At 36.3% G+C, this 15,854-nt stretch overlaps 1 protein-coding gene across 2 annotated transcripts in view; it reads right to left on the bottom strand.

Moving 5' to 3' along the window:
* tsnare1 (T-SNARE Domain Containing 1) overlaps nt 1–15,854 on the bottom strand; it is a 136,565-nt gene that overhangs the window by 55,457 nt on the left and 65,254 nt on the right. For both annotated transcript variants that reach the window (XM_046848242.1, XM_046848243.1), the window contains exons 6-8: nt 5,352–5,442; nt 4,922–4,996; nt 3,873–3,929 (exon numbers count right to left, since the gene is read on the bottom strand). In XM_046848242.1, coding sequence (XP_046704198.1) covers nt 3,873–3,929; nt 4,922–4,996; nt 5,352–5,442 — 223 coding nt within the window. The remainder of the gene's footprint in view (nt 1–3,872; nt 3,930–4,921; nt 4,997–5,351; nt 5,443–15,854) is intronic.

A 15,854-nucleotide genomic window follows, 5' to 3' on the forward strand; every position in this document is an offset into this window, starting at 1 on the left:
ACTCAATCACTATTCAAAGAATACGAGTCTTTAAAGTATCAAAAAAGCTTCACCCACAGAATACCCTACCACCACCCTCCTGTGTTTTTACCGGTTTCACAAACTTCAAGCCAAAAAACGAAACCCCATAACAATAGACCAATGAAATTTCCGAACGGAAATGAAAAAAACGCACCTCACCTGTGTTCTGAGCTGCACGGCATCGGGAGAAATTTTTTTTTTTTTAAACGCACGACGATGCCAAAAGATTAAACTCCCGAAAAAAATTGTTGTGAAAGGAAGTAGGAAGACAGTGAACAATGACTTTCTTGGTTGGCTACTGTTTAGATACAAGCCGTTGTAACGCGTTGAGTCTGGGTCATGGGAGAGATCGCTAACTCCAGTTGCAACAGAAATCATATAAGCACAGATTTGGTTTCCAAAACTCGTGCTTTTTTATTTTTCTTAGCAACAGCGTTAAGGGTTAGTCAAAGAAACTTAGAAATCAGCATCAGAAAATAAGGACATAATCCTCGTCTTACACACATGCAGTAATACCGGAAAAAATGCAGTGGCATGCTATTCCCAAAATACCGCTATGCTCCTAAAGAAAGCGCAACATATTTCACCCGTTACACCATGTGTAACGTGTCTTTTGTTAAAGCCTGTGTAAAGTACATCAGTGTAGGCTTATAGACAGGTGCGGCTTATTTATGTTAAAAATAAAAATATTTGTAAAATTTAGTGGGTGCGGCTTATATATGGGTGCGCTTTATAGTCCGGAAATTACGGTAAATCATTCTGTTTCCTAGAATGATTTTCTCTTCTGCTTGGTGGATCGCTTCCAGCTTGATTAAAATCTCAGAGATAATATAATAATTAGGTCCCCATTCTAAAATGGAACACACACACATACATCAACATACAATATGCTAAATTTAGGTATCTGTTTGATTCCACTGCACTAAGATCCAGTATAAGAGCAGGACAGAACAAAAAAGAAAAAGAAGAAAAAGAAAAATCGAAGCGTGTATATTTTTAGGAAAACTTGTATGGTGGTTTACTGAACAAAACTAAAAACCTTTCCTGCAGAAATGATTTTGTACAAATTGGAAATTCGGTTTTATGATGCACTCCGAGATTGTCTGCACTGATACACAACCACTTTCATCTTTGATCTGCAAAAAAATGAGTCTCAGAGGGAGCTCGGCAATCAGACAAAGCTCGAATAGTATCTGACTCTATACAACCCACTCTACCTGTGGCCTTAAACAGCACCACTTGTTTTGCTTGTGAACTTTGCGTTCGTATTGTAATACAAATACCTATCCTGTTTGATGGTTCATGGTGCTGGAAGTGTCTAAGGTGAACTGTCAACAGAGACAAAACCATCAAGGAAGCAGCTACAAGTGACAGAACTGCACATGAAAGCAACAACTCCAGGCACTGCTCAGGCAGCATGTGAAGTGAATAGGAAAATAAGTGGACTGGGGGGGAGGAGGGTGTCTAGATGAGAGTGTAGATCTGTATCTGTGTGCTGCCATGTCACCGTTACAGGTGTATGACAGTTGAGGAATTCTGATGTGCAATTTGGAGTGACATCCGAGTCAAAAATGCTTTCATGTCACTCTGGCATCCTATGGCAGTATGCAATATCAACTAGATGTCACGCTTGAAGGGATCTGACCTTATGAATGTCAGTTCTCATGCACTTAAAAAAAACAAGGGTTGTCAGTTTTGTGGCCACTTACAAAAGGTATTTTCTTCCGTCTTATTCATGCTAATCTCCGATACAGAATTATTCAAACGATACGGCATAACCTGGATGTGTTGTTACTACAAAAGTGTTGAGCTGTGTTTGACTCTACATAAGCATTCAATTTTTTGCATCCATTCTCACAGTTAGGATGCATTCCATTAAACAAAACAAAAAAAAAAAACTCGTAAAAAACTGCGGCACGAAACTCTGCTTGTGTTCTAAATATACCTCACTTTTTGTAGATATACATTTAAATGATGCTTGCGTGGAAAGTGGAGCGTCAGCACACAGAAAGCATGACGAGAAGGTGTTGCTGATTGCTTATTCTACTGAATTTACTGAGGCTTGTGCAATTAAAGCTGGCCAGATATTTACACCATTCCAGTGCTTAAGTAAAAAGTGCAAATACCCTGTTTAAATATATGCTCGTTTCGCATTACTACTTGTAGTAAAAGTAGAACAGTACTTGCTTCTGAATGCTCTTAAGCATTAAAAGTAAATAATTTCTGCACTTCAGTGGTCTAATGTCCTGCTCATTATACATTTTTAAGGAAAGAATTTCTCTATTGATACAGAGACACATTGACGGTGGCTTTATTCTACTAAACATCTTGGGAAACTATGGGGTTTTAGTTGTGTTATTACAACAGGTTCTCATTTAACACATTTTATGTATTCACTTAGTGAGAAAATAAAAGTTTTTTTGAAATTAATATATTGTACATTATATTGTACAGTAAAAGTACATGGCTTCGAAAATAAAAATACTCAAAGTACAGATACTTGAAAAATATACTTAAGTTCAGTAATAAATTACAGTACAAATACCTCCTTACTGTCTACCACTGAAATTGCAGAAAGCATGGTAGCAAGAGGATTTGCCATGAAACCACTCATTAATAAGAATCTAAGGTTAGAATGGGCAAAGCTTTACTGAAACAGGACTGTTAAAGATTGGAAAAAGATAAAGTGGAATCTTTCCAATCTTTACTACACTGATGAATGTGTGTCTATTGTAGCCTCAGGTTCCTGCTTTGGCTGAAAGCAGTGAAACCTAACATGGCCTCCTGTACCCTATCCATCTCAAGGTTCTAAGTGTTGTGCAATCAGAGAAGCCTGTTTGCCCACCATGGATATAAAGTGTGTTTTTTGAGTTACTGTAGCCTTCCCGCGAGCCCAATCTTCATGCAGAAGAATTGGGGTTTTGTGGTGGTTGTTTTTTTGCACCATTATCGGTAAACTTCTAAATCTGTGTATGAATCTGTGAAATACTGAAATTTGACCATCTGGCACCAATAACAATGCCACTCTCAAAGTAATTAAGATCATACTGAAAAATTAAGAGAAGCTCTTGACCTGTATCAAAATTGCAACGCTGCAACTGGATGCTGTGGGATGATGAGATAATTATATGAATGAGCCGCTACACAAGTGTTCCTAATGAACAATGAGTAATGGAGATATACTGATTTTACAGTCATTCATAGCCAGGATGAAAGATACACAGGGAGGCTATTGAATGTCCTCAGCAGCACTTTGTGCTTTACTGTTACTTTCTTGTGAACATGACATTTGAACACAAAAATAGAGGTTATGCTCTATTATTGATTTATGAAGAAAAAAAAAACATGCAAAATGCTAACATAACCCAGTAGCACATAGGGTTTTGTTTAGACAGCGCCATCAAACCAATTCCATGTGACAAATTAGGTTACTATAGCATAAGCTTCTTTTCTATTAAAAGCTTCAGTATATTGTAGCTTGACCCACCTCAATCCATCAGAGATACTTGGTGACATCCAGTCTTTGTCAATTTTATTTTTCCTTGTCATATTTTCCTGATATATGTTTTTTAATCTTTTAAAAAAAAAGTAAACTCTAGTAGGCCAACAGTTTTTAGACTATAATACAAAATCTAAATAAAATATAAAATGCTTCGAGTACTGGATCTAAAACTACTTTTTAAATAATATTCAACAATTGAACAATGTAAATTTTAGAATACTTCCAGAAATTATTTTTTCTTCTTTATGATCTTTTAAAGACTTAGTCTCTTCAGGGCCCTATAAAACAAACCTAACCCCCCATCACTACCCTCCATCCACCCCCTTACTGCATCACTGGAGTCACTCACCTGTTTTCTGTCTTTTTGTGCTGGAGGAAGCAAGGCCCTTGAACGGTCTGCAATTTTCTAATGGGAAAGAAAATGATAGATATAAAGACTGAATGAACCCAACTAAAATACAATTTAAACATTAATTCTTTAACCCTAAATGAAATCTCTTGTGTGTATTACTTTCACAGTTGTTACAGTAAAACCACCTGCCTAATAGAGTGTAAATCCCCCTTGTGCCACCAAAACTGCTCATACCCATCAAGGCATGGACTCCACAAGACCTCTGAAGGTGTGCTGTGGTAACTGGCAGCAAAATGTTAACATCAGATCCTTTAAGTAGTTTACGTTGGAGGTGGAAATTAGAAACCCCACAGAATGTTTTTTTTTTTTTTTTTTTTTTTTTTTTATAGTCTTATTATCTGGGGAATTTAGAGGCCAAGTTGACAACTTAAACTATTTGTCATGTTCCTTAAAACATTACTGAACTATTTTTCAGTGTGGCACATTAGGGAATTCTGTGGGCATGAAGAGGAAGATTATTCTGCAACAATGTTTAGGTCAGTGGTTTGTGTCTAAGTAATAAACACATGCATGCCAAGACTAAAGGCTTCTTAGCAGAACATTGCCCAAAGTATCACACTGCCTTTACTGGCTTCATAGCTGAGATGAGCTAGCATTGTACTGCACATGGATTAATATGCCTTAGAAAGGTACTAACCTCTGCATACTGGGAACACCCCACAACACCTGCCATTTCAGAGATGCTCTAACCCAGCCGTTCAACCATCACAATTTGTCCCTTATCAAAGTCACTCAGATTCTTACGCTGTCCCATTTTTTTTTTCTTCCAACTCTTCAACTTCAAAAACTGACTGTTCATGTGCTGCCTAAAATACCCCAGTCCCTGACAGGTGCCATTGTTAGAGATAATCAATGCATTTCACGTCACCTGTCAGTGGTTTTAATTTTATGGTTGGTCTGTATATATATTTTATAAAATGAACAGAAAGAAATTATGTCCTTTTACTATGTGTGTGGGGAAAAACGAGCTTTAGCAATACTCTCACCTTCTGCAGGTCACCATAACGCTGCACAGAGTCTGACAGCTCTGTCTTCAGCCTCGTCAGACGCAGCCGGTCTTGCTGTCGAGAGAAAACTAATCAGTTACTGCAAAAAATAGACATTTAATAATACATCTGTCATATTTAACAGTTACATCATTTACTTGGCTGCTGGCCCATTGCAGTCTTCCTCATTATTGTATGTTAATAGCCTCAATCCACTCATTTCATACTTTATTAAGAATGTATTGACGCAAAACCTTAACCTAGACACAAATTATGCGCTGCTGCTGATTCGTCACTAAAATCCCAGACAGTCCATGTCTAAATTAGACACTAGCCATGTCTAGAATGTCATTCCATGGGGTATTATATGTAAGGTCTGAGGGAGAACTATAGAGATACACAAGTCAGAGGAACAAAATAAATATTTTACCCGAGAGGAGCCGCTGATGATGTCAGAGAGCTGTTTGATAAGTTGACTTGTGCTTGTAATGACTTTATTGGTTTGTTGCTGTATGGTGTGCCTAGGAGAGAGAGAGAGAGAGGGGGATGGGGGTGGAAGAGAGAGAGAGAGAGAGAGAGAGAGAGAGAGAGTGTGTGTGTTATGGGTCTTGCAGATTTATGAAGTGAGTCAGATAATTGCAAATATGGCATCTATTCCAAGATATAAAAAAAAAAATTACATCCTCAGGCTATTTCCATAGATTATGTTTTTCAGGTAAATTAATTAATATTAATGACTGTGTGACATTGGAACAGAGATGTGCATTGTGGGTTGTTTCCAGATATACAACCTATAATGATAAAAGTCACATATTGTAATTTAAGCTTTTGGCACATCCTTTTCTGCAAAATACTGTTAAATTAATGAAAATAACTGAAAATGAATATTGGAAATATAAATTAATTAATTAATTAATAAGTAAATAAATAAAATGCTTATTATCAATATCACCTGTTAGAGAGGAAACAAATACAAAAAAAAATATATGAATAAAATATGAATGCCATGAAAGACAGAAGGACTAAACATGAAGCATGAAGGAGGAAAGGAGATAAATACAAAATACATAAATAAATATAATTATATCTTTATAATATTTCCTATATATTTAAAGAGCAGGAGTCTTGAAATCATTTCAATTAAATTAAATAGGAGAGTTGATGAGGGGCTTCTAGACAATCATTTGACAGAAATGCATTGTTCTCCTCTGGCTGACTGAGGTTGTGGATAAGTCATTGATTTAGTGCCAGTGCTCTATATAGTCTGATCCCAGTTTTTAAAACCCAGTGCAAAACAGATATCCATACTACCCTGCTGTTCCCCAGAGATACACAGCGCAGACCGTGTAGTCCACCTTTCTCTTAAATATTGATTTAAAGATGGAGGGTGGAAACAAAGGATGTGACTGAAAGAAGAAATTGCATTAGTGTACATAATGTGAATGAAGGGCCGGTCACTGTCATATTCAATCCATATATATAAAAAAAAACTATCCGTACTGAAACAGTGGGACCTTCAAGGTAAAGCAGAAGAGATATCCTCAGTTTTATGTTTCACCAGTGGTTCTTTAAGTTACAACTCAGGAAATGCCAGACGTGCACAGCAGGATGCCACTTGATTGGAGGACTCATTTTTTTCTAATCCAGACACAAAAAAACCTTCCTGCAGATGACCTCTAAAGTACAGAAGGGTACAGTAACTGTTTATTTTACAAAACTTTAAGGGTTGCATATTGGTGCTACTTGGAGTTTTGTCAGAGGGAGAAAAGATGGATGATGTATTCCTACTTTTCCATCCTTTTATTCTCAAATCATTATTTAACAATGTGTAAGATTATCTATCCATAATAACCTTGATAACACTAAAACATTGATTTGACTTTTCTTGCTATTAGGTATAAGCTAATTAGTTGCTAAGTCAAATAATAATTGAGGCCTACCAGGTTTACCAGCTTTTGTCCATCCTCGCTCTACTTCTTATAGGTAACCATGACATTCAGGCAACTTTCCTGTGAATGCCTATGCCAATTTTTGTTTCAGCACAGACAGCTTGAATGTAATACTGCGGCGTGCAACTGAGACACAAAATAATCAAGGAGCAAACCAAAGGACATGTGAAGGAAGACATGAAGACAGGACATGAATCAAAAACCGACACACACATGGATACATAAATATACAAACATTCCCTGACAGTGTGATTGGACTTATCCAACCAACCAAATAAAAAATCATTCATAAAATGGTTTAAGGTTTAAAACCACAACATTTTCCCCCAGTTATCCTACTTCCTAATTCTAACCCAGTTTTCCCAGACCATACTACTAAATGAATAAGGTGAAAGGTGGAGGAAGCTCTATCTGTCCTCTTCAATATGATTTCCATGATTGACTTGTGTCACTCAGCCATAGACAGTGTTGCTCTCTAGACTACCAGTCATGGATGTTTGTGGCATTGTTGGAGGTTTGAGTTAGCAATAATCCAATGATAGTGCAAATCATTTTCTTTGAAAGGGTTATTTTAAGGATTTATATTGAACCTTCAAGGTCTTCTATCTTACAAAAACATTTGCAGTACCAATAAGGGCTAGGATAGTATTCAGGGGGTATTGTATTATAGCCAATCTTTGAAGGCAATTTTAAGACATTTTTGTGAGGTTCTTAAAAGTAATCTTGTGTACAATTCAGTGAAAATGAAACAAAGAAAAACAAAAAAGTTTAATTGCTTTATGGATAACAGGGATTGTCTGAAGAGAGGAAAATCAAGTGCATGGCAGCGCTTCTACAGACTGTTTTAATTACCCACTTGCAATTTTCACAGAATGCCATTAGTCAGTATTTAAAATAATCCAGTTACTTAATGCTCCACAGATATCCAGTTAACAAATGTATCTGTTCAACAGATTATACCAGGTTTAACCTGATCTCCCTTTGAGAGCTGATCCATAATCAATAACTCTGGTATGCTCATACATGTCCTCTCATCAGCATGCACACACCACACAGCACATACCAGTTGCAGCATTAACAATAAAATGATGAAATTACTGCTACCACATGCACTGTCACAGCACTATGCTGACACCAGACAGCACCGCTCTGCACTAACATGAATACATATGAGGTCCTAACTGACTTCAAATTAGTGAAATATAAACATGCTGTCTAAAATTATTATTTTTTTGCCATGTGAATCATAATAAATCACACCAGCACACTGTTTTTTGCACACATATTAACATTTACACATTAAGAATGTAATAATGGCATAACATGTAAGAGCACAGTTTCTATTTTCTTTCTGTAGACCGTTTATGTGGAAACAATCGCAAAATTGGCAGCGATTTCTTCAGGTATCAAAGATTAGGCATTCTTGAATATTAAAATATAACTGCCGTATTTTTGCCCTTTTCAGCAAAATTTTCAATTTTCAGCAGATAAAAATGACAAACACTGAAAATCATGTTTATAAATAAAATAAAATGTTAGGCATTGCATGGCGGTTGCATAGTAATATTGAGTTTGAAAATATTGCGCCTTCCAAGACTGAAAGCTTTAGATTTTAAGTGATAATTTCTCAGTCACAAAGACTTCTTTGGAAAGTAGTTCAGAGGAAATTATTTTGGAATATATTGAACTTGGTGAATAATGCACTAAGCATTTTCAAACGAGATCTGTAAGCCTCTTCATTGTCCTCTACAGAAGCATCAACCTCACCCACATCTTGTCAAGGGGTTTAGTGTATATAGCCAGTGAAAAAAGTTCTTGTATTACTCATCATATTAATCTCAAACTTCTTCGTCTCGTTCTGTCCATATCTCTCTCTCTCTCTCTGAATGATTCATGATTGGCAAATTTTGCACAGGTAATTGTCCCTAATGGAGTGATCTGTAGTGGGCTGCTGAGACAACTCAGGCCCTGATTATTCAGCCAGGTTATGCATTAAATCTGGCTATGAATTAATCCAGAAGAAACGGCATGTAATAGCAGTTAAAACACAACACAGCAGCGTAGTAAGATGTACGTGGTGAAGGTTATTTTGGTGGAGCTGTCAGTGCTGTAACTGGAGGCAGGGCAGCTCTGGGAAATGCATTTCGGAGGAGAAGGAATATTAGACTGGGCAATTAGATTGGATCAATTCGATTTGCATTGATGACACCATCATGCTCAAGCGTGCAGCCGACAGAACAACCGGTTCCTTTGCAAATCTTAGCTGTTACCTACTAAAGGATATAGAAGCAAAATTATTTCCTGTTATATTGTGATAATCAGCTCTCTGTAAACACCTGGCCCTGTCCAATGTGCATTGCCCACTCTCCATTCTTTATCACTTCATTACTGTCTTACTTACTTGCTTGATTTGGGTTGGTCAGAAAGTTGAGTCATATTCTATCATTGCAGCTCTGATAACATTTTCTTCTCAAAGGTTTATATTAATGCACTTCTTTTGCTATATTTGATCATTTCTGTAGTACCACAGGTTTACATTTCCTTGAAGTTTTCTATAAGAAGATGCTTTTTTTTTTTTTTTATTAGTGATGGAAAAGTCAAATCTGTATTTTATTTTTTTTATTTTTACATACATTCTTAAGGATTGATGGTGGTGAGCTTTTCTAGGCGATTTTGGTGCTTTTTGATTATTAATCTTCTAGATAGGGGAAAACGAAAGACTATTTATAGCTGGTATACTATAAATGAACAAACCTGTGAATGTTCCACATCAATTAACTATTAATGAATGAATTCTACAATGTTCTTTTATTAATTTTCTAATGGCAATTTGCTGTGGTATATGAGAAATAAAACAAGAGAACATTTGCAGTTATTAAAAGATAAGTGAATACAAACTCGGTGTGGTAATAGTAGCTCTGCTTTGATTTGGGATGCAACACAACACTCTGTTGCTGAATATTTCCCCATAACAGCACACACACTGCTGTGGTTTATTCCTTCCAAAAAAAAAAAAAAAAATCTACAAATTACCAACACAAAATTCAGATAAGTTACATACTGTTATGGATAAATATGTATAATATTTATCATATTATAAATGCATCATAAAAAAGTATGTTTAGGATAAAAGTTGTAAGATTTAAGTACTGTACACTATATTAAATATAAGGTTTTGGGACACCTAAGCTATATGTGGACACCAGCCATATATGGTTCTTCCCCAAACTGTTACCACAAACAAGGCATGCAATTATATAAGATGTCTTTGGATTGGGTAGCATTATATTTGACATGGGTTGGAGTGGACTGCTATAGAACTCTCATTCTTACCCCATTGAACACCTTTTGGATGAATTGGAACACTGACTGACTCCCATGGCCTCCTCATCCTAAATCAGTCCTTTACATTACTAAGCCGTTGTGGTTGAATGAAAACACCTCTACAACCACACATCAAAATCTACTGGAACATCTTCCCAGAAGAGTGGAGGTTATGTTAAAAGAGAATGATGATTAAATGTGGAATTAGATGTTTAAAAACCTCATGAATCATTGTGGTCATTTGTCCACAACTAACTTTTGTCCATTTAGTGCATGTACAGATTGCCACTAAGAGATATGCAATAACAGCAACAGCAAAATAAGCACACAAACAAATTATGATTTTTTTATTAATAATAATAATAATAATAATAATAATAATAATAATAATAATAATAATAATAATAATAATAATAAGCATTTATCAGCCCTATTTACCACATTATGTAACCTTTCTACATTTGATTCTCATAGAAGTGAAGGCAGAACAATTTCTACAAAGTAATGCCTGCATGACGATAATGAGCAGCAATTATCAAGATGATTTGCACCATATCAATCAAAAAATTTATTCATGCCATTTTATTCTGTATGTGAGAGCTGTCGAACCGTCTACATGCATCATTTAATAGTAATTTGTTTTAGAAGAGCATGGCAATATTTGAAAGCTCATTTCTTATGCAGTGCGAATACAATGATCTTTTACTAAATATTGAGCCGTGAAGAGCAATGAATTATGTCATCATAGAAGACAGTGTTAGAATAAATAGAAAGTGAAAAAGAAATTCTTGTACCTTGAGATAACTGCATGTCTGTCTTCTAGGAATGACAACTCACAGATTTAAAATAAGGCTGAAATTCACTTTTGTCTCCGAGCATTACAGCTGTAACTAGGGATAAGTCAGGGGGTGATGTGCACTCTTCTGCACTTTTCAAAGTAACTCTGTGTGATGATATTTGGAATTACTCAGAGACCATTTTCATCTGGCATGGAGGAAAGTCTGCATTGCTTTTTTTTATTGACCTTCATCCAGGAGGAAACAATAATATATAAAAGGCACTGAGTAAATGAGCAGAAAAAAGCAAAATAATATGTTATATGCCATCTGCCACAGGACCATGCCTGGTAATGGAGCATCCTCCATCAGTCATTCTGACAAACACTAAAATGAAAATATATTTCTGGTAAGAAAAGCTCTAGATCAATGGATTCCTCAGAACTAATAGTTGCCCGACATTACATTACACTAACGCACACACACAAACATATTAGTGTTGATGACAAATGAGGTTTTAACAGAAATACAAATAATTCAACACATTTTGTTTTTATATTTTTACTGCCACCACTTTCATTTAGCTAATGGATTTCATGGTATAATTTATAGTAACAATTTCTGTTACAGATCATTAAATTGGTCGATGTGTTTAACAGTTGTCTATTTGAGCAAATAGAATCTATTTCTTTATAAACGCAATCCTAATCATTTATTAATTATTTTATCAGCTGATAATCATAAGCTTAATCAAATTCATATAAATGTTTTCCATCAAAACTTCAGCAGCTTATACCAGTTTATACTGCACACAGTGTAGAAATTTAGAGACAGAGACGTGTGTTGCTTGTAGATAATCTCATTTTGTTTGTATATGGTCACTTTAATTACAGAAAATAGTGTGCAAGTTCTGTGTATTGATTTTATTTCAAGCAGAGTAACACGATCGGTGTTGTTTGAACATGTTCAGACAACAGAAACCATAAACAGGCTTCTATTGGATTACTTGACTAGTGATCAGCTAGAGGCCTGTTGGTTGTTGTTCATCTTGCTCAGATTGTTCAGTTAATTACATGAATTGTAAGTAAAACCAGTGGTAGGAGAAAAAAAGATCTTCCAACATTGATCACTTCAAGTACAATTCATTCCTTTAATTAATATTTATTTTATTAATACATCTAAAGGTAAAGTTGATCGATTTTAAAGACCATTAATAATGGGGAGATAAATATATGCCTGCGAGCTATGATAAAACTAACGCCAGTCCTTGTTTTGAAAGTTATGATATATTGGTTATCTTTGAAGTAAAGTTTAAAGCAGAACTGAGCAACTCTCCTTACTTCCACCAGGGGTGAAGCACATTTTTAGGCAGGAAAAAACTATAAACATTTTACAAACTAAAACATGTACCTTTAATATAATATCCTACAAGATGACTGTAATATGAACATGTGGACTAGTCCAGAAAGGAAAAGGATATGTGGTGCTTTCTAGGCAGTTAATTCTGATACATTAAATGTTTCATTTGGGTGATTTTTACAGTATTCAAAAAAAATTTTTTGATCCTCAGAAATAATGAATTTATTCTCCAACATCTGTTACTCCGCAAATGGGTTTTATCATAACAGATTATGACAGCAAGAAGAAGCAGAAAGGAAATTTCATGACCGTCATAAATGGAATGCAAATGTTAGGACACAAGTTAATTATATGACCATAATTGCGCACACACACACACACACACACACACACACACACACACACACACACACACACAACATAACATAATAATGTTTTTTGTTTTTTGTACACCTTCACATTCATGTAATTATCTAATTGGCCAATAATGTGGCAGCAGTGCAGAAATCATGCAGATTCGAGCCAGCAGCTCCGGATAATCTTCACATCAGCCATCAAAATGGGGATAAACGTGGTCTTATTGATTTTGACGTAGCATGATTGCTGGGTCCTAGCAGGCTGGTTTGTGTATTACTATAAGTGCTGCTCTCCTGGGATTTTACTGCACAACAGCCTATAGAATTTTCTGAGAATTGTGTAATAATAAAAAAACAACATCCAGTGAGCAGCAGAAGGCCTTATTGATGAAAGAGGTCAGAAGTGAATGTCCATACTGGTTCTACAGGAACTCAGATAAGCACTTTAGCTAAGCATGTTATGAGTAAAAACACATCTCAGAAAGCACAACAGATGTGCTAAGGAGGATGTAATACAACTGCAAAACAACACCCTGAGTAGTTGTTCTGTCAGCCAAGAGCAGAAGCCGAGGCTGCTGGGGGCACAACAAAACTGGACACTGGAAGACTGGAAAAATTATACAACCATGTTACAAATCAGTGGTCTCATCAAAATGATTTCAAAAAGCTGGCAATGAGTTTACTATTCTTCTGTGGCCTTTCCAGTCACAGATCTGAGTCCAAAAGAACACATTTAGAACTGGGTGGACTGGCACTTGCAGCTTAAAGCAAGTGCACTGGAAAAATCTTTAAAAAAAAATTGAGTGATGCAATCTCAGCATAGACCCAAGTCTCAAATTATAAGTCTAAAAGCCTTATTATTTATACTGCTCTTAAAAACATTGATTTGACAAAACATACATTTTGTGTATGCAATCATGTAAGATGCTTCAGGTTTGCCCCTGTATGCAAGCACTCACATTGAGAGCTCGTACCATGGAAAGTTGCATGATGGGACTTCTTAAAGATGAGCAGTGTCCCTGGAAAGTCCTCTAAACCAGCAGTGCAGAATACATAATGGGGCAACAAGCACAAAGAGTGTGAATGATTAATCCACTTGTAGGTGTCTTTACCTGATTACAAATATGGGCAAAAATCAATTAGATAAATGGCTTCATGTCACTTGGATACATTCTAAGAAAAGTTTTTTTTTTGGTAAAATATTTTCTGCTTCCCACTTTCAAATGGTCAAAAAATTGTGCTTATTAAATCATTGCACAGAAACTGTAGGTCTCAAATAATAGCTTTGGCCTCGCTTGGCTTTCTTGCAGCTTACGACAGTCTTGACACTTTAGTCAGAATTTTTGTTAGGTTAGTGCTGAGGTAGCTTCTACCATGACTTGCCAATGACACCAGGGAAAAGTGTGTGTGTGTGTGTGTGTGTGGTTGGGGGGCATCAGTCAGCCAGTGTCTCTGGGCGACTCGTCGCCATCTGGGAGGTATGACCCTGGAACCGAGAGGTTTCCGTGGAAACTGGCACTAATAGAATCATGGCTGGGGTGCAGCAGGGGCAAAAGAGGGATGGAAAAAGGGGGAAGAAAGGGAGCGAGAGAGAGAGAGAGAGAGAGAGGTGTGTAGTCTGGCCTCCTGCTCAGACAGAATAGGCGTGGTGAATTAAAACTGGACAGAGGAGAGCTCAGTCAAGGGCAATTGAGAGAAACAAGGAGAAAGGAGCACCGAGCACTAAAAGAACCATCTCTCTCTAAATTTGAGAACATGACAGAGAGAGCAAATAAAGGGGAGTAAACAAACACAATGATAGCATATAGTATATTCTGAATTTCCAACATAAAATCAAGATGCTGAGATAAGGTGCTGGTATGAAAGAGAATCAATTTCTGTATAAACTAAATGTCTGTATCTGCTATAGATCCTCTGTAGTAATTTACCACCATGCTAAATTCAGAAGAATGAAAAAGAAAAAAGTATGAAGTCGATACTGTAAACACAAAGACAGTGTATGTCTTCTGGGGATCTTACACAGCGTTCAAAGACAGTCATTGGTAATGATGTTGAAGCTAATTGAGAAGGGACTGTATAGTGCACATATTAATAGAGAAGTGGGCTAGTAGTAGTCAGCAACCAGCCTAAACCTGAAGGCACTTCAAAGTATCATTTGTTTAGTAGTGCTTGGACAAATATGTGTAGACAAACTTATTTAAAAAAGTTGAAAAATGTAAGTCCTGATCATGTTCATGTTTTTCCCTGTGAATCTGGCAAGATACAAAGTTTGAAAACACTAATACAAGAATAGGTTATTGTTCGAAATTATGTAGCTGCAAATTGCCTTACCAAGCAGTGACAGATGGTGCGTTCGTTCCCCCCCAAACTATCATTGGCACATGCAGAGAAATACAATAAGGAGATTTTAGTATTACTGTACTGCCAATTTCAGGTGATCATATCTTTACAGGGTACAAGGCACAGACCTTCAGGACAGTTCTTCTATTTGCATTTTGACAAAATAACTAATTCTGGCCAACTAAAGATCAAGAATCTGATTATTAATTTAGAATTTAATTTTTATAACCTCATAATTATATGAATATGCCTATTTAGAAATTGAAGGACTGAAGTTAAAAAAAAATGAGGAAACTGAGGAAATGTACCAGTAAGGAAGAATTATATCTGAAATAATTAAATAAAAACTATTTAAATTTGATGACCACAACACAGCTAAAACAAAAAAAAAAATTAGGACAGGGCCATGCCTACCACTGTGCCGCAACCTCTCTCCTTTAGCAGCAGTTCATATATGTTTGGGAACTGAGGAGACCATTTGTTTGGGTTTTTGATGTGGAATGATGTCCCATTTATGTCTGATACAGGATTCTAGCTGCTCAACAGTCCTGGGTCCCCTTTGTCATATTTTTTCTTTTAATGATGGACATTTTGTACTATTAAGCTGTAATGTTTAGTTACTGAAATATGCAAGGCCTTTACTTGTCATTTGGATGAGTGTACATCTGCCCTATGGTTTGAACAAGGAGGAAAAGAGGAAGGTCAAAGAGGAGGGTTATGGATTTGGTGAGGGAAGACATGCAGATAGTTGGTGTGAAAGAGGCAGATGTAGAGGACAGAGTAGTATGGTGATGGATGATCCGCTGTGGCGACCCCTAATGGAAGCAGC

The sequence above is a fragment of the Silurus meridionalis genome, chromosome 4 (genome assembly GCF_014805685.1).
Source record: "Silurus meridionalis isolate SWU-2019-XX chromosome 4, ASM1480568v1, whole genome shotgun sequence".
NCBI lineage: Eukaryota > Metazoa > Chordata > Actinopteri > Siluriformes > Siluridae > Silurus > Silurus meridionalis.